The 17,979-nt window shown below is 47.6% G+C and overlaps 1 protein-coding gene and 1 pseudogene across 2 annotated transcripts in view; both read right to left on the reverse strand.

Annotated features, from left to right (window-relative positions):
• The window catches only part of RIPK3 (receptor interacting serine/threonine kinase 3), a 25,552-nt gene continuing 7,573 nt past the window's right edge, over nucleotides 1-17,979 (reverse strand). Inside the window, exons 3-13 of one of the 2 annotated variants that reach the window (XM_058429550.1) lie at nucleotides 5,411-5,528; nucleotides 3,776-3,868; nucleotides 3,426-3,566; nucleotides 2,983-3,292; nucleotides 2,384-2,529; nucleotides 2,211-2,257; nucleotides 1,835-2,002; nucleotides 1,657-1,724; nucleotides 1,046-1,420; nucleotides 845-905; nucleotides 1-348 (exon numbers count right to left, since the gene is read on the reverse strand). In XM_058429550.1, coding sequence (XP_058285533.1) covers nucleotides 152-348; nucleotides 845-905; nucleotides 1,046-1,420; nucleotides 1,657-1,724; nucleotides 1,835-2,002; nucleotides 2,211-2,257; nucleotides 2,384-2,529; nucleotides 2,983-3,292; nucleotides 3,426-3,566; nucleotides 3,776-3,795 — 1,533 coding nt within the window. In that variant the 5' untranslated portion in view covers nucleotides 3,796-3,868; nucleotides 5,411-5,528 and the 3' untranslated portion in view covers nucleotides 1-151. Of the gene's footprint in view, nucleotides 349-844; nucleotides 906-1,045; nucleotides 1,421-1,656; nucleotides 1,725-1,834; nucleotides 2,003-2,210; nucleotides 2,258-2,383; nucleotides 2,530-2,982; nucleotides 3,293-3,425; nucleotides 3,567-3,775; nucleotides 3,869-5,410; nucleotides 6,038-17,979 lie in introns of those variants that run through there. The other variant, XM_032180162.2, reaches the window with a different exon arrangement.
• On the reverse strand, nucleotides 15,830-15,930 carry LOC116456376 (U6 spliceosomal RNA; annotated as a pseudogene).

The following is a 17,979-nucleotide window of genomic DNA, read 5'->3' on the forward strand; positions in this document are numbered from 1 at the left end:
TATTGACTCCTGGGGGACAGATCACAAAGTCGTTTTGTGGGCAGGCCAGACTGCCCTAGAAGGAAGTCAGGGGCCTCAAGGGATGGCACTCTTCCTTAACTCGTAACTCTTGGAGGCAAGCTCAGAAGTTGCTTTATTTCCCACTATGATTTTACCAACCCTGTGGCCTGCTCCAGGCTTCAGGATCTTTAGGGCCTTCTTGTGAACCTACTGGTGGGGGGTGCTGCAAGCCCCTTCCCTTGCCCGAAGGTGCCAGGCCCCCTGTAGGCAATGCAGTTGTCTGTTGCATAAACAAGAAGTTGTTGTTTCCAACTTGCACCCAAGAGCTGTTGTGTACGTTAACGAGCCCTTTAAGAGAAATAGTGAAATAGTGATGGTGGCAGGAGGGTTTAGCTGTCAGAAAGGCCAAGGTAGGGGTGGGTGGGGAGTATGAAGTCTCAACTTGTCAGTGGCTGTGTCAAGGTGTGCCCTGTGCTCCTCCCTTCAGAGCTCCTCTCCAGAATGGGGTTAGCAGAAGCTCTAGAGGTGGCAATTGACATTTGAGACCCTGATCTTTTTTGCTGGGAGGTCCTCTGGACTGCTGAAACAATGGAACTTAGGGGGCTCACAGAGCTGGTGTTGTGGACAGTTAGAAAATTCAGGGACAAATCCAAGCTTTGTTGTGTGACCTCAGAAGGCTCCTTTCTCAGGGGGTGTCAGTTTTCCCATTTATGAAATGAGAAGGTTGAGTTAGATCATCTTCTCCCCTCCCCTCCACAAAGTACCCTGAATCTAGATATAGGTCTGGAGGAGGAGTCTGGTGGAAGAATTGATCAGGGAAAAGAAAGAGGTGGAGAGTGGGTACCTGTTACTGGATTTGGCTCCGGGGTCCTGCGGGACCAGTTCATGCCTCGTCTCTCAGCCCCCTGCAAACAGCACAGAGCATCCACTTCTGCCTTGGAGCCTGGAGCTCCCACTGCACTCCTCTTAGCCCCAAGGTTTCGCTGGCAAGGGGACAGCATTTATAGGATTCTTAGTGCATCCCCTAATCCTGCCAATGTCTCACCTGATTCCCTCGGGGTCCAGGACTTGGTGTTCCAGTTGAGGTGGGGCTGGGCATCTGGTTTCTGAAAGTTGAGGTCTCTGGAGTCTGAGGAGGTTGGGCCATTGAATCTGAAGACATGCCTGCTGTCCTGGCTTGTGGAACCTGCTCCTCTTGTGCCCTGCTCCTCTTGGTAAGGCTCAGGTATTTTTTAGGAACAGAGCTGGGAGACTCCTCTAGATTCAGTTTGTTTAGCCCCTCAGAAACCATGACATCATTACAAGAGTGCTGGTTTTCTGTGGTTCTCCTAAAGTCATCCATTTCTGTCCCTCCTTGGCCTGACTCTGGGGTAGAAAATCTCCTATCGCTGCTCCTGAGCTCAGACAGGAAATTCTTTACCTGCAGGGATGGGAGGAGTTTGCTGGGCATGACTTGGATGAGCCAGAGTAAACCCAAGGGAGTAGTCTCTTGGTCCACAATCTGTTGTCTGGGAACTCAGGGGTGGGCTGGGGAGGGTGGGGACAAAGGGCAAGGCATAAAAAGCAGTGGTCAGTGGTGAGTGTCACTGGATGGCCAGGTAGCCACGTTGTGCCATCCCTGACCAGCTCCTGGGGAGGGGTGATGTTGGCGCTCACTGTGGAGACAGCAGCATTCATATTGTTTTTCACCATCTGGAAGGCTTCATTAGTTTTTGGTAGGCATTCTAGAGGGACAGCAGAGTGGGGTGCAGGTGAGCAAATCTTCTTTTTCTGAGAAAAGCCCGCTGCTGACGGACCCAAGCTTATCCCAGATCCAGCTAACTGGCCAGCTCACCCTGGAAGGAGGGTCTGTCCTCAGGCTCACTGCTCCAGCAGAGCTGCATTAGCTCCTTCAGTCCTTCTAAGCCGGGAGTTTCAGGCCCAGCTTGCGGCAGCTCAGCCAGTGAGGGCCGGGTCTGCCTCTTGCACACTGCTCCATACACCAGTGATGGTTCGGTTGGCACTGGAGTAGGGGAGGAGGGTGAGAAGAGAAGGCATTCACTGTAAAAGGGAATTTTCTGCTCCATCATGGAAAGAGGCAGGGAGTGTAATGTGGGGGCATGAGGAGGGAGGAGGGCAGTCTAAGTAGGTGAGCAGGAAGGGGAAGCCTTGAGGCTTTCAAGAGAAGGGCACCTGGGATTAAGGATCCCAGCATCCTCCTAGAGTCTTACACTCAGCTTCTCTTCCAGCGAGCACTGCCCACATTAGGATCCCGAAGCTGCAGGAGACACAAAGCTGAGGATCGGTCCAATCACTGGCAAGACTCCTTTCCTATACATCATCCCCTGGGAGGGCACAGAGAAATGTAGGAATCCTGGCTGTGTGTTTGGGCAGGGATCCTTACCTGTAGACATCACTGGCTGTGGAGGCCTTCCAGTTTACGTTAACAAACAGTTCTGGGGCCAAGTAGCCCAGGGTGCCCCCTGGCTCCCTGGACCCTGTCCCTGACTGTGAGCCTCCCTGAAATGTGGACAGGCCAAAATCTGCCAGCTGCAAAGGAAGGAAAGAAGTGGGAGGTAGGGAAGACAAGGGGGCCAGGCAGCCTCCAGGAACCCCCCTGCCCCCAGAAGGTGCAGGTTCAGCTTTGTAAAGGGAGTGTGGAGGTCAAGGGAAGAGGTTCCCTTGGATGGTAGATCTAGGTGCCTTGTGGTAGGGATGGGTCAGGGTCTGAGTCTCCAGGGCTGGGTCAGCCATGACTCTTTGGAGGGGCTGGTGGGGCAGCTGGTGGAAATGACTCGTGTGGGTTGGGGCCTCTATCACCTGGTATGGCAGGAGCTAAAACTGCTGGCTGGGCTTTGTCCCCTGGCAGCCCTGTGTCCAGAGGGAGAGGCTATGCCTATTCAATAGACAGGGCTCTGGAGGTCTAGTGTCCGGTGGGCCTGGCTGGAGCAGCTCTGGGGTGGGGCCTTGTCCTGAGGCTGAGAGGGGTGTAGACCAGCTGACCTTGACATGCAGCTCTGGGTCCAGCAGGACGTTGGATGGCTTGAGGTCCCGGTGCAGGAGCACCGGGTTCTGGTTATGCAGGTAAGACATCCCAAGCACCACTTCTTTCAGCAGGCGGCAAAGGAGCGGCCAGGGCCGAGGGCACTGGGACTGCAGCAGCCCCGAAAGGGAGCCGTTCTCCATGAATTTAGTCACAAGAGCCGGCTTGGGATGTTGGTCCCAGTTCACCTTCTCGATAACCCCTTCTAGGCGCAGCACGAATTCGTTATCCAGACTTGCCATGGCCTTGACCTCCCTCCATATGGCCTTCCTACACTCCAGGAGAGAGCTGGAGTCGCACCGGGGTCGTGGGAAAATCCCTCCCTTCCCCATTCAGGCCCCAGAGCACAGTGGCTCCACCTTTTTGGCCAGATTGCTGCTGGGGGGCAACCGGGGTCACTCACGAGTTTACGATCTTGACCGCCACATCGTAGCCCCACTTCCTATGTTGCGCCCGGAACACTGTGCCGAACCCGCCTTTGCCGACGAACTCCTGGTTCTCCAGTTCCTCGATGGACACCAAGGGGGCGGAAGCACCGCTGGGGCTGAGAGAGGGGTGTCGCCCACTAGCCGGCCATGCCGTAGGTCAGCGCTGCTCCCCGCGCCCCTGTGACTCGGCGCTCTCACTGCAATCCCCAGCCTCCCTCGCCGGCCCCCACCGTCCCCGGACTCAAAGACGTTCTCTGAGCGAGTCTGTGGGGCGCTCTGGGTGTGAACGTCGGAGGCTGCGATCGACATGCCACTCTCTACTCACCATAACTTGACGCACGACATCAGGCTGGAAGGTGCCAGGGGGCCCCTGGAAATTGCGAGCCGTAGGAGATGGAGTGACTTCTGGGGCTTGGGTCTTTGGCAGAGAGGAGAAGGGGTCTGTCTGTGCAGGGGTCAGTCTCTAGACCAAGACGGTGAGTCTGCTTTCCGGGTTGCTACCCCTTTTCCGAGTTGACTAAACAACTTCCCTTTTAGGCGCCTCTACAGTCCCGCCCCTGGGGTGGGGCAGGGGGCAGAGCGAAAGCTAGTGCCTTTCTCCCTGACTAGCGTTTCCTGAGCACTTGCCGCGTGCCGGAGCCAGATTAGGTGTGGCTGGGCATTGAGGATGTTAGGGAAGGATTCCTCACCTTCCAGGAACCCACAATTAGCCCACTCCTACAGTCAAAGCCTTCCCTTTTCCCACAGGATTTCCTGCTCCACCACCTGCCAGGCCATCAGTGGAGATGTTGCTTAGGAGGGTTTTACGGTTCTAGGGCTCAGCTCTCTCGCAGCTGCCCTAAGATCATAGCCAACACATGTATAAAACTTATCATGCACCAGGTACATATATTAGCTTATTTAATTCTCACACGAACCCTAAGGGGATAGGTACTGCTTTTTTACCTTTCTATAGATGAGGAAACTGAGACACTGAGAGTTTAAGTACCTTGCCTAAACCCATATGGAAATAGTGGCTCTGAACCATCAAGTTATCCTGTTTTCACATAGGCTTCAGGGCTGTACCACTCAGCTGGTCGCGCAGGTGGCTGGGAAAGGTGTGAAGCATCCAACGATGTAGTGAAGGATCCCTATCTGTATTCCTGCCCAGTCCCTATAGCTGCTCTTGAGAGGCAAGTCTTTGGCATTGATAGGGACTTATATGCCCTTTGAACAGGAGCTCCTGGAGGTGGCAGGCCCCAAACCCACTCCCAGGACATTGTAGTAAGGCTAGATATATCAGCCCATCCAGAGGGTTGGTGACATTGTGGTGTACACTACAGTGGAAACACCTCAGAGCTTTCCTGCCCTCTCCCTTGCATGACAACTCTTGCATGCAAATACCCTAATTAATGTTCCTGACAAGCACACGCTCTGGACACAGTCTTTTGATAACCCAGAAGCATGGAGAGTCTTAAAGATTTAGGGCAGAAGAAAGGTGTCCATATTTTACCTTTCTGAGGTCTGACCATGACTGGAGTTTGTGGGAACCCGATAGGGCCTGCCCTAGGCACTCAGTCCTTCACAGGGATGCTCAATCCTGTGGGTTGTGCATTGGCTCTCACTAAAAGGTGCTCACCTTGGTACTTGCTTTCCATTTTGTTCAGTGGTCCATGGGCTCTCTACTGGTTGAGGCAGAAGTGATCCGCAGTTTTTTTCTAGAACAACTCCTGGAAAGCCACACCATGGCTTCTAGTAGGGTCAGCTCATGCTATTTTGGAGCTATTTAGGGAATTGTTCAACCATAGTCTCCTTAAAAGCCAATACATGGCAGATACCCAATAAATATTTGTTGAATTGAATGAATAAATGAACCCAAAATATTGAGCATTTCTTAAGGCACTGATCGTCTTAGATGGAGCTCCATACTCAGTAGGAGGAAAGAGGAGATTGGGTTCCTGTAGAGACTGAGGGCTCTCACCTGCACAGTTCGTGAAATCCATCTGAAGTAGGCCTTAGGATAGAGATATGGTGGTATCACACAGAATCCAAGAAGGCAAGAAGTGTAGCAGGTCCTCAGAAAAGCCTAGAGTCAGAAGCTGAGAGCCATCAAAAGGGGCAGCCACTCCCTTTGTGATTCTTTTTAGAGAGAATAACCCAGGCTCAGTACCTCCACTTGAAGGGAGCAGGCAGAAAGGAGTTGAAAAGGTGTTATAACTGGGTTTCTTCAGATTGGGACGAGACCCTGAGAATCAGGGATAAATCACTGTGAAGCACAAAGTTGGGTGTGGTATCAGGGCCTATACTACTTTTTGACTGAAAATAAATAGCCCCTTTAAAAGAAGGAAGAACAAGGAGAAGAACCTTAGACTAAGTGCCTAACAGGACCCTCAGCTTCCAGCGAGGGGGTGTAGGGGTGGACCTAGGCAGAGGCTGATTCTTGGAATTCGGAGCTCTGGTCTTTTCTGAGGACTGATGCCTCTGACCACAGATATCCCATGCTTTTGGAGCCTTCTTGGGTATTCTTTTTTTTTAATTAAATTAAAAATTTTTTTGAGATGGAGTCTTGCTCTCTTGCCCAGGCTGGAGTGCAGTGGCATGGTCTTGGCTCACTGCAACCTCCACCTCCCGGGTTCAAGCGATTCTCCTGCCTCAGCCTCCTGGGTAGCTGGGATTACAGGTGTGTGTCACCATGCCTGGGTATTTTTTTTTTTTTTTTTTGAGATGGAGTTTCACATTTGTCGCCCAGGCTGTAGTGCAATGGCGCGATCTCAGCTCACCACAACCTCTGCCTCCTGGGTTCAGTCAATTCTGTCTCAGCTTACCGTGTAGCTGGGATTACAGACATGCACCACCACGCCCGGCTACTAATTTTTGCAATTTTAGTAGAGACGGGGTTTCACCATGTTAGCCAGGCTGGTCTCGAACTCCTGACCTTGTGATCCACCTGCCTTGGCCTCCCAAAGTGCTGGGATTACAGGTGTGAGCCGCCACGTCCAGCCTTACTTGGATATTTCTTATTCCTTCAGTTCCCTGCTCCTGATTGTCTCTAATTACATTCAGTCCAACTCTCCTGTGAGCTCTGGTTCCCTGTCCCTAATTGCTGTAGGGGTAGCGAGTTGTGGGGGACCTATGTGGTCTCTCCTTGCATATTCTAGTCTTAATTTTTATCTGTTGTTTGATTAAGAGATTCTAATTGTAGACCAAATGGTATTAATTGAGGTGACAGTGCCGGCCAGGACTAATTTTTTATAAAGATCTGCTACCAGTAATTCCACTCCTGAGTATATCCTAAAAGAATTGAGGCTGGGCACAGTGGCTCATGCCTGTAATCCCAGCACTTTGGGAGGCCGAGGCTGGCGGATCACTTGAGGTCAGGAGTTTGAGACCAGCCTGGCCAACATGGTGAAATCCCATCTGTACTAAAAATACAAAAATTAGCCAGGCATGGTGGCATGTGCTTGTAATCCCACCTACTCAGGAGGCTGAGGCAGGAGAATCGCTTTAACTCAGGAGTCAGAGGTTGCAGTGAGCAAAGATCACACCACTGCACTCCAGCCTGGGGGATAGAGCAAGAGTCTGCTCAAAAAAAAAAAAAAAAAAAAAAAAAGGAAACATGGATTCAAATAGATAACTGTACATCAATGTTCATAGCAGCATTATTCGCAACAGCCAAAAGGTGAAAACAACCTAAATGTCCATCAACAAGTGAATGGATCGGTCCAGTACAAACTGTTGTATATATACATACCATACAATATAATTCAGCCTTAAAAATATGATTTGACCTTAATAAAATTCAGACACATGCTATAATGTGGATGAATCTTGAAGATATTATGGTAAGTAAAATGAGCCAGTCACAAAAGGACGCATATCGTATGATTTCACTTATATGAGGTACCTAGAATAGTCAAATTCATAGAGACGAAAGTAGAATGGTGGTTTGTAGGGGCTGAGGGAAGAGAATGGAGAGTTACTGTTTAGTGGATAGAGTTTTAGTTCGGGAAGATGAAAGGTTCTAGAGATGTGGTAATGGTTATACAATGAAGTCAATGTACCTGATGTCACAAAACTGTACACTTAAAGGGTTAAAATAATAAATTTTGTGCTATGTGTATTTTACCACAAAAAGAATCTGCTAAAAATATGATTCTAGTATTAGAAAGGGACATATGAAAATTTGCATTAATAAACATTTAGCTGTTTGATTTAACATCAAATTTCACCGCGAAGAAAGAATGTATGTATGTATATGTATATATGCTTAGAAAAATATATGAATGGACAAATAGAAAAATGTTTAAAGGAATTATTTCTGGCTGATGGGCTTACAGGTGATTTTTATTTTCTTATATTTTATATTCATATCTTTTTCTTGGTATATGTGCTGCTGAGGTGAGTACTTATAGTCTTATTTTTATCTGCATTTTCTAATTTTCCTGAAATGAGTTCAGGAAATGAGTGTAGTAATTCTACAGTTCAGCTTCCTCTTTGTCCCCAAGATGCACCCAGAGATGTAGGAGCTTCCCTCTCCCACCTGCCACTACCCTAGCCTGTCAATCTATTATTTGCTACACCTTCCTGATTTCTTGTAATTGTAAGTAGCCTGCTGGTCTCTTCGGTATTTAATGGATCTTATTAGGTCTTGGAGTTTCAATATGGTGAGTACGATTTTGACAGACATAACATGATAGAGGTGATTCCACTCAGAGAGAATGTTCTGAGCCAAGGGTAACGTCTACAGTGTGAACGTTCATGAGTCCGACTGCCAGACTGGCTGAGTGGCCTTTCCCTCCCCACCCCCACCGGCAACAATGATAAAAACTGGTCTTTTCCACACTTGATGGTTCACAAAGCACTTTCCCAGTAAATCCTCACAATCAAGGGAGGTTGGACATACTGTCTAAGGTTTACAGAATAAAAAGGTCTCATTTTTTGTCTGCAGGTGAATAGCAAACATAGAGTGATAAGAAATCCCATTTATTTATTTATTTATTTATTTATTTATTTATTTATTTATTTTGAGACGGAGTCTCACTCTGTCATCCAGACTGGAGTGCAGTAGCATGATCTCGGCTCGCTGCAACCTCCGCCTCCCGGGTTCAAGTGATTCTCCTGCCTCAGACTCCTGAGTAGCTGAGATTACAGACGCGCACCACCACGCCCTGCTAATTTTTATATTTTTGTAGAGATGGGGTTTCACCATGTTGGTCAGGCTGGTCTCGAACTCCTGACCTCGTGATCTGCCCACCTCGGTCTCCCAAAGTGCTGGGATTACAGGCGTGAGCCACCGCGCCTGGCCATAAGAAACCTCTTTTTACTATGGCAGTGCGGATTCCTGCCTGCCCCCTTCCCTCCACTCCCTGCCGACTCAGGGATGCTGCAGCTCATGGGAGAACCCTTATCCCAGCTACTGAAAACAAACCCTCCACACATGCGGAAAGGGTGCAACCATGGGCAAAAGAACCGTCACTTTTGGGGACTGAGTTATACTCAACTCAGGAAAGTCACCAAACAAACCCCAGGTTTGAGAGAGAAGAGTAACGGGGAGAACTTTCCACTTGGATAGGGACTCCATCCACTGTGGCACCCGCCTCTCCCTATCCTTGGGATGCTTTCTTTTGGGGGGTCTCCTCCAGGGCCCAAGTATTGCTCTTCTCCTTTAGGATTCCAAGCAGGTCTGAAGCCCCGTTTTACTTGTTTTTCCTTAGGAGAGCTGAGGGGCTTATGCTTTCACAAAGAACCACATACCTTTAGCTCTCCTATCCCACCTGTGCTCCCTGTCTCAGCAAAATGGAATCCTTGTGCTTAATCTGTTTCCTCACACCGCATTTTGGATCTGCGTCCCAGAGTGTCTCTTTGGCAGAACTTAAGGTACTTGTCTGTACCCTCAAGGAAAGGGAGGCTGGGCAGGGTAACTATTTTGATTCTACATTACCATGGCAGGACCAAAAAGATTTTGGGCAGCTATAAGTTAAGTGACCACACACATATAACCGTAATGCCCCTTCTGTCAGTGTGGAGTCCTTCTCTCTTTCTTACTGTCTAGTTAATGTCAAAGATATAATTTCTGTGCTCTCCCAGCTCCTCTCACCCCAGTGGAGCAGGCCACTGCTTCATATTGCTTCCCCAGCTGGGTGTCTGGCTGTTTCTCCTTTCTTTTTCTTTTGTTTGAGACGGAGCTTCGCTCTTGTTGCCCAGGCTGGGGTGCAATGGTGCCATCTTGGGTCGCCGCAACCTCTGCCTCCCGGGTTCAAGCAATCCTCCTGCCTCAATCTCCCGAGTAGCTGGGATTACAGGCATGTGCCACCATGCCCAACTATTCTTTTTTTTTTTTTTTTGTATACTTAGTAGAGACGGGGTTTCTCCATGTTGGTCAGGCTGGTCTTGAGCTCCTGACCTCAGGTGAGTCCTGCCATTTATTTACAGGGAGTAAAGTATAGCCTAATGGTCAAGGGTATAAGCTCTGGAGTCAGGCTACCTGGGGTTGATTTCTGCTCTGTCAATTACTGGCTGTTTGACCTTTAGCAAGTTACTCAACCTCTCTGAATTTTGGTTAATTATAGCACCTACTGGATTGGGTTGTTCTGAGGATGAAATGAAATGAGGATGAAAGAACATAGCAAGGCTCAGCATGATAATAGGTTAGACCACAGGAGGCTGGGCACGGTGGCTCATGCCTATAATCCCAGCACTTTGGGAGGCCGAGGCGGGTGGATCACGAGGTCAGGAGTTCAAGACCAGCCTGGCCAACATACTGAAACCCCGTGTCTACTAAAAATAAAAAAAAAAAAAAGACAGAAAGAAAGAAGACAGCATAATTCCAGGCAAATATTATATGCTCAATAGGTCGTAGGTATTATCACAATAAGCATTGCTGTGTTTCCAATATGAAGAACATATCTAGTTCACAATTTATTTGTAGAGCAGAGAAAATGGATTTAACTACTGTTCAATGAAATAGCTCCGTCTTCCTTCTCCTGAAAATTTCCAGCCCCACCCCTTCGTCCTGGGGCCTTTTTAACAACTCACCCCTCAAGTCTCTCTCTTCTCTCCCAGACAACTGTTCTGAGGGAGTGACTGAGGAAGGCAGTGTGTCCCTCCCTGCCTGTGGTCTTGAGGAGAGAGGGCTTTAAGCGAGGGTCTCTGGTTTCTCTGCTGAGAAGTATTGGATGTCTGTTGCCTGGTGCAAATGTGCTCAACAAGGCTAAGAGGGTTATGTTGTTGACCCAAGGATGGGCTTTGGGCCTGAGGCAGCCACTTGGGTGCATGGGGCTGTGTGTCCTCAGGTTGCCTCTGATTTGAGCTGCATCTGTGGTGAGCCATCCCTTAACCCTGCCAGGATCCCATCCAAGAGGACTTTTCTCTGCCTTTCTCCCTCAGCTGAGAGAAGTGTGGGAGAGGAGAGTAGCATCAGTGCTCGCTCTGAGGGCAACCTTTAACCAATGGAGGGAACCAGCCAGTGCCCAGCCTCCTGTCCTTTCTGAGGTGTGTTCTGCAGTTCCTGAGGATCTGCTCTGAGCTCCACCTCAGTAGCTAGCTCAAAATGCACCTTTGTATTGGCATTTTCTCCTTCCCTGACTCACGTTTTCTGCTCCCTCCCTTCTGATCCCTGGGGTCACCCTTCCAGGAAGTCTCAAGTCCAGGTCTCAGGGGCACTGTTTTCAGAGAACACAACCCAAGACACACCCTTTGGTCTGTTTCCTTTTCATTGTTTCTCCCCTGAATGTCTTTGTAACCAGGATCCTGATCTGAAACGAAAGAGGGAAGGAAGGGAAAGGAGGGGAACAGAAAGGAATCTAACCTTCTCAGAGATGGGGCCTGATATATACACGCTGGAGCCTAGGATGTGCTAGGGACTCTCTCCCACCTGTCATCTCATTCTAAGTTTAGCAACAAACCTGTGAGGCAGAATGTCATTAGCCCCATTCAACGGATGAGAAATGGAAAAGGCCATGAGAGTAACTAGCCTAAGGTCACACGATGACTTTGTGGCAGAGCGGGGTTTTAACCCTGATCTATGCTCTTTTTAGCTATCTTCCTTTTTGGGCAAAGTCCTTTGACAGAATCAGAAAGAAGAAGAACTTTGAATCAAGGAAGACTTTTTTTTTTTTATTAAATATTTTAACAGGAGTCATTCTCATGCCCCCATGATTCAATTACCTCCCACCGGGTTTCTCCCATGACACGTGGGAATTGTGGGAGCTACAATTCAAGATGAGGTTTGGTTGGGGACACACTCAATCCATATTAGCATATACTTAACTTTTAAAGAATTTACCAAATAGGCCACTGTGCAGTGGCTCACACCTTTAATCCCAGTACTTTGGGAAGCCGAGGTGGGTGGATCACTTGAGGTCAGGAGTTCAAGACTAGCCTGGCCAACATGTTGAAACCTGGTATCTACTGAAAACACAAAAATTAGCCAAGTGTGGTGGTACACACCTGTAATCCCAGCTACTTGGGAGGCTGAGGCAGGAGAATCGCTTGAACCTGGGAGGTGGAAGCTGCAGTGAGCTGAGATCACACCACTACACTCCAGCCTGGGCAATAGAGTGAGACTCTCTCAAAAAAAAAAAAAAAAAAAAAGAATTTGGGAAATAGTTTTTCAGAGTAGTTGTAGTATTTTATATTCTCACCAGAAATGTATGAGAGCTCTAGTTCTTTCATATCTTTGCCATCATTTGCTATGTTCAAGTCCTGTTACTATTAGTTATTTGGATAGGTAGCTCATTGTGGTTTTAATTTGCATTTCCACAATGACCAATAATACTAGCATGTTTTCATGTGCTTACTTGCCATCCATATATCTTTATTTTTTTAATTGAGACAGAATCTCACTCTGTTGCCCAGGCTAGAGTGCAGTGGTGCGATCTCTGCTCACTGCAACCTCCGCCGTCCAGGTTCAAGTGATTCTTGTGCCCCAGCCTCCTAAGTACCTGGGACTACAGGTGTATGCCACCACGCCTGGCGGATTTTTTTGTATTTTTAGTAGAGGCGGGGGTTTGCCATGTTGCCCAGGCTGGTCTCGAACTCCTCACCTTAGGTGATCTGCCCGCCTCGGTCTCCCAAAGGGCTGGGATTACAAGCGTGAGCCACTGCGCCCTACCACCATCCATATATCTTCTTAGGTGAAGTGTCTGTTCAAATTTTTGGCTCATATTTTAATGGATTGTTTGTTTTATTATTACCGAGTTTTGAAAGTTCTTTATATATCCTGGATACAAGTTCTTTTTCAGACGTATCATTTAAAAATACTTTCTCCCTGCCTATGACTTGTCTTTTCATTTTCTTAACAGCTTCTTTCAAAGAGCAAAAGTTTTACTTTTGACAAAATCCAACTTGTCAAGTTTTTCTTTTATAGATGATGCTTTTGGTGTAGTCTACAAGAAATTTTTGCTTCACCCAAGGTTACAGTGATTTTCTCTTACGCTTCTTTCTAAGTTTTAGAGTTTGGGTTTTATATTTCTACCTGTTATGATTAAAAAATAGATCTATTCATTTTTAAAGGTTCAGATAGTCCTGCTTATGGTGTGTGTGTGTGTGTGTGTGTGTGTGTGTGTGTGTGTACTTCTTGGATTTTTTTTAGTTTTTAAGAAAGTTCATGTTGAAAGTATAAGATTGACTCACCTTTGAAAAGGGAACTACCAACAGGGAATTTGTGTAACTCAGACCAGGTTTTGGATGGAAGAAAGTGCCCTCCACAAACAGCTTTGGTGTGGAGGTAAAGAGGTGCCCCAAATGAGCAGTATAGGTACATAATTGACCACTGTTCTCATTTGAATACATGCCTTCTCAAGTTCTTCTCTGCCAGGAACTCTGGCTTAAAAGGTTTTGCTTTGTTTTAATATCAGAAGCTGTGGAATGGTTTTGAGCTATGTTGCAACATGATCAGATCTGTGACTTAGGAGGCCCAAGTCAGTGGCTACATCGGGCATGAATTGAGATGGGGAGAACTGAAGGCAGGGAAAACTGCAGGCCACATTTAGAGCAATTCAAGTGAGAGGTGATGAGGACCTAACCAAGTTAATGCCTGCAGGGATGGAGAGGAAGAAACTCAGTCTAGAAATAACTCTGAGGTATTAGTAGAAGAACCTGGGGATGAGAGGGAAGGAATATTCAAGTTTCTATTCTGGGAAGTTGAGAGAATAGTAATGCCATGACACTGAGGTATGGAACATAGAAGAGATAGATTATGTGGGAATGGGCTATATTTGGATGCGGACATATTTTTCTGAGAGCCACGTGCTGCAGCCTCAAGGGATCCCTGGCAGGCAGGAGAAGACAGGAGACCAGAGCAGGGAAGTGGTGAGAGTTATGCTGAAATGAACGACACCAACCGAGAGGGTCTATGGAGGAAGAAGGGAAGAAGGCAGAGGACAGAAAACACTACATCTCCAAAGTCAGGCCAGCAGAAGAGAAACCAGTGAGAGAAACTGAGATCAGAGAGGCCGGAGCAGAACCAGGATAGCCAAGAGAGGAGAGACTCATCAGACTCAGCTGCTACTGAGAAGGCGTCTAAGCTTGGGTTTCCCAAAAAGAAGAGCCTGAGCTTGGATTTAACAAAGGTAGTGTTTTGGGGAGGGGATCCCAAGAAGCAGCAGTGAGGGAACAGAGTGCGAACTAGGAAGGGAAGAAAGCCAATATGAGGATGTTTTGTTGAGATTGTTATGTAGGCAATGGAGGCTCCTTTCCAGTAGAGGCTCCAAATTTAAAGAATGCCTCCCAGAATTGTCCACATGAAGGACGGGAGGCTGGAACATTCATCTGCCAGTGTCTGCACTCATTGGTCGAGGATTGCATCTGGAGGCACTAACTCCCTTGCACTTCTTGGCTGTGTTTGCATTGGAGCTGGAAAGGAGAAGGGTGGTGAGCAAGCTCCCATTGTGTGGGAGAAGGACCTTGTGATGGTCACATTTTATGGGTCTGCTTGGAGGGTGTTTTTGGATGAGATTCAACATCTTAAAAAGTGAACTTTAGGCCGGGCACAGTGGCTCGTGCCTGTAATCCCAGAACTTTGGGAGGCTGAGGCGGGCAGATCACGAGGTCAGGAGTTCAAGACCAGCCTGGCCAAAATGGTGAAACTCCATCTCTACTAAAAATACAAAAATTAGCCAGGTGTGGTGGCTGGTGCCTGTAATTCCAGCTACTCGGGAGGCTGAGGCAGGAGAATTGCTTCAACCCGGGAGGGGGAGGTTGCAGTGAACTGAGATCGCGCCACTGGGTGACAGAGCAAGACTGTCTCAGAAAAGAAAAAAAAAGTGAACTTTAGGCCATGTGCTGTGGCTCATGACTTTAATTCCAGCACTTTGGGAGGCTGAGGCAGGAGGATTGCTTGAGCCCAGAAGTTTGAGACTAGCCTGGGCCACGTAGGGAGACTCTGATTCTGCAAAAATAAATAAAAACAAATAAAAAATGAAGACGTTTAGTAGTGAAGGGAGGGAAAGAGATGGATGTTAGGTTAAGCATAAAGAACGATCAAGGGAATTATCCATGCTTTCTATGATACCTGCCTGTTATTCACTTAGTGGTGGTATTTGTAATCAGATCGACTGTCCAGGTATCTCAGTGCCTGTGTTCAAGTAATCTTTATTTTACTTAATAGTGACCCCAAAGCAAAGAGTAGTGATGCTAACAATTTGGATATGCCAACAAGAAACCATAAAGTGCTGCTTTAAGTGAAAATGTGTTAGCTGGGTATGGTGGCATACATCTGTATGTAGTCCCAGCTACTTGGGAGGCTGAGGTGGGAGGATCATTTGAGCCCAGGAGATCAAAGCTACAAGGGGCTGTGATCCCACCACTGCACTCCAGCCTGGGTGGCAGAGTGAGACCCTGTCTAATAAATGAAAAGAAAAGAAAATGTAACTTTGGCGTTCTTTGGCTGGGGTTTGGTGCTATCTGTGGTTTCAGGTCTCCACTGGGGGTCTGGAACAGATCCCTGCAGATAAGGGGGAATATTGTATCTGTCTTTGCCAGCTGGCATAGTGTTAAGCGCTGTCAGTAGTGAGTGCTGGAGGAACACTGGAGGAGGAGGAAGTCCATCTTCCTGGTTTTGGTTTGCTCCTCTGCCTTACTCCTGCAGCGTGTGCAATTTCTTCAGTGTACACTCAGGCAGTGCAAAGTTGTCAGCAGTGCCTAGCAGCCAAAAGCTTCGCCTGGCACCTTTCTGGGTGGCTTCTCAGCCTGTTGCAACTGCTAAGGCACCTCCCCACGAATAACTTGCTTTGGCATCTGCTTGGCCAACTTCGCAGCTATTTCAGCCTAGGAGTAGTGGGTTTTTCTTATATTTGCTGTTCCTGTGTCCTTTGGAATTCTCATTTCTTCTTACTAGCTAATCCCTTAGAGTGCCAACACCCTGTTAGAGTTAATGCTTCTTTATTTTATTTTTGCAAATAAAAATATGAGACACTCCATGAATTTGCATGTCATCCTTGTGCAGGGGCCATCCTATTCTTCTCTGTATCGTTTTAGTGTATGTGTTGCCAAAGTGAGCACAATACTTGTTTATATTAAACGTTCCTGTTTCAAATGACTGTGTGGTTTCTGTGTCCTGATTAAACCCTGACCGATACAGCTTTAGTCCTAGAATATAGTTCTTCAGGGACCCTAACGACATCCTGTGGTGTTTAACAGGCCCTTCCTCCTCAACAGGCCCTAAATTCCAGTTTTGGTTTCCTCAGGACTGTAGACTACTGAGAGTTCTTCTCAGCCTCCTCCCTCTTAGGCACTGTCTCCTGCTGAGTCTGGCTGCCTCTCACAAATCGATAAATATTCCCCGTGGGACAGACCATGCAGAATGTTGGCCTCACCTCAACATGCTTCCCTTTCATCTGAGACCTTGGCCCTTCAAAGCCTCCTGCCTTGATGAATTTCCGGTGTCTTCAAACATATTTAAAAAAGTTTGTACCCAGCTATGCAAAGGCATACAGAGTGGTATAATGGATTTTGGAGACTCAGATGTGGCAAGGGTGGGAGGGAGTGAGGAATAAAAAGCTACATATTGGGTACATTGTACACTATTTGGGTGACAGGTGCACTAAAATCTCAGACTTCACAATTATACAATTTATTCATGTAACCAAAAACCACTTGTACCCCAAAAGCTACTGAAATAAAAAAATTTTTAATAATTGTACCCAGCTTTTTTAGTTGCTCTCAGAGGGTTAATCTGATGCAAATTAGTTGATCATGGTGAAGTCAGCTAGAGTTAATGACAGATGGATAAAATGTTTGTGGAGCAGCAGCGAGGGTCCAGCTGAAGTTAGAAAGCAGTGACTTATTATGGAATCAATCATCATGATTGTGAAACTTTCTCCAGACCGGGAGGCAGAGAAATGCATGCTTGGCTTACCTCAGTTTGGGAAGTGATGGAAAGTTAAGGGCTGAGGAAATTTTGATTGCTTGTGAAAACACTTTTGAAATGGCTCACGTGGATCCCAGGTTGGACAGGGAGAGCACTAAAGCTGGAATAGGGGGTTGTTAGTCTAGGAGAATAAAGTAATGGAAATCAGAATTGGTGAGGAGAGAGCAGGGCACAGAAACTCAAGGTTTGGGCCAAAAAGGGGAATTTCAAGGCTGGGCATGGTGGCTCTCGCCTGTAATCTCAGGACTTTGGGAGGCTGACGTGGGTGGATCATGAGGTCAGGAGTTCAAGACTAGCCTGGCCAAGATAGTGAAACCCTGTCTCTACTAAAAATACAAAAATTAGCTGGGCGTGGTGGCACATGCTTGTAATCCCAGCTACTCGGGAGGCTGAGGCGGAGAAGTGCTTGAACCCAGGAGGCGGAATTTGCAGTGAGCTGAGATCACACCACTGCACTCCAGCCTCGGTGACAGAGCGAAACTCTATCAAGTGTAATTTCAGAGTTTGGTAGTAGGCAATGGAGCATTCCTAAACCCTGGTAAGTGGACAGTATGTTGTGTCTTTAAATTATAGATGTAAGGGTCATTAGATCGAGGAACATAACTTGGAGTATTGGAATAGCCTTAGTCCCCAGGTGGCTGGCAGGGATGAGGTAGAGAGAAACCCTGAGCCGGGGCCAAAGTCCACCAGAGGAGTCCTTTAGGTTGTCAGGTGGCCATGACTCAGATAGGGACAGGGTGGTATGAGTGAATGAAATGCATGGCACAGCCTTCAGAGGAGTTTCTAAGTGAAAATGATCAAGAGTGATTCTGAAAGCTGCTGTGAGGCCATGGAGAGGAAAACTCCACTTTCTTCTCTGATATGTGGAAGGATGGCCTGTCTGTGCAAAGGTTATGAGAGAATGTCCAGGTCTCAGGTAAGGTGGGAGGGAGGAAGTTTTGAGTGAAATGTTTGAAGAAACAAGAAGTTACACCAATAGGATAGGGATCCACAAGGTAGAAGGGGCAAGGTAAGAGGTTGAGATTGTTCCTGGGGAGAAGCAGGGATGGAGCAGAGAAGACAGCAGGCTGCATGATGGCAAATCATGCGGGAGAAGGAAGCATGTTAATATGAGCTATAAGGGAGGAATAGCCTCCCTCCCTCTCCTCCCTCCCTCCCTCCCTCTCCTCCCTCCCTCCCTC

This window comes from Hylobates moloch, unplaced genomic scaffold, assembly GCF_009828535.3.
Source record: "Hylobates moloch isolate HMO894 unplaced genomic scaffold, HMol_V3 SCAFFOLD_16, whole genome shotgun sequence".
NCBI lineage: Eukaryota > Metazoa > Chordata > Mammalia > Primates > Hylobatidae > Hylobates > Hylobates moloch.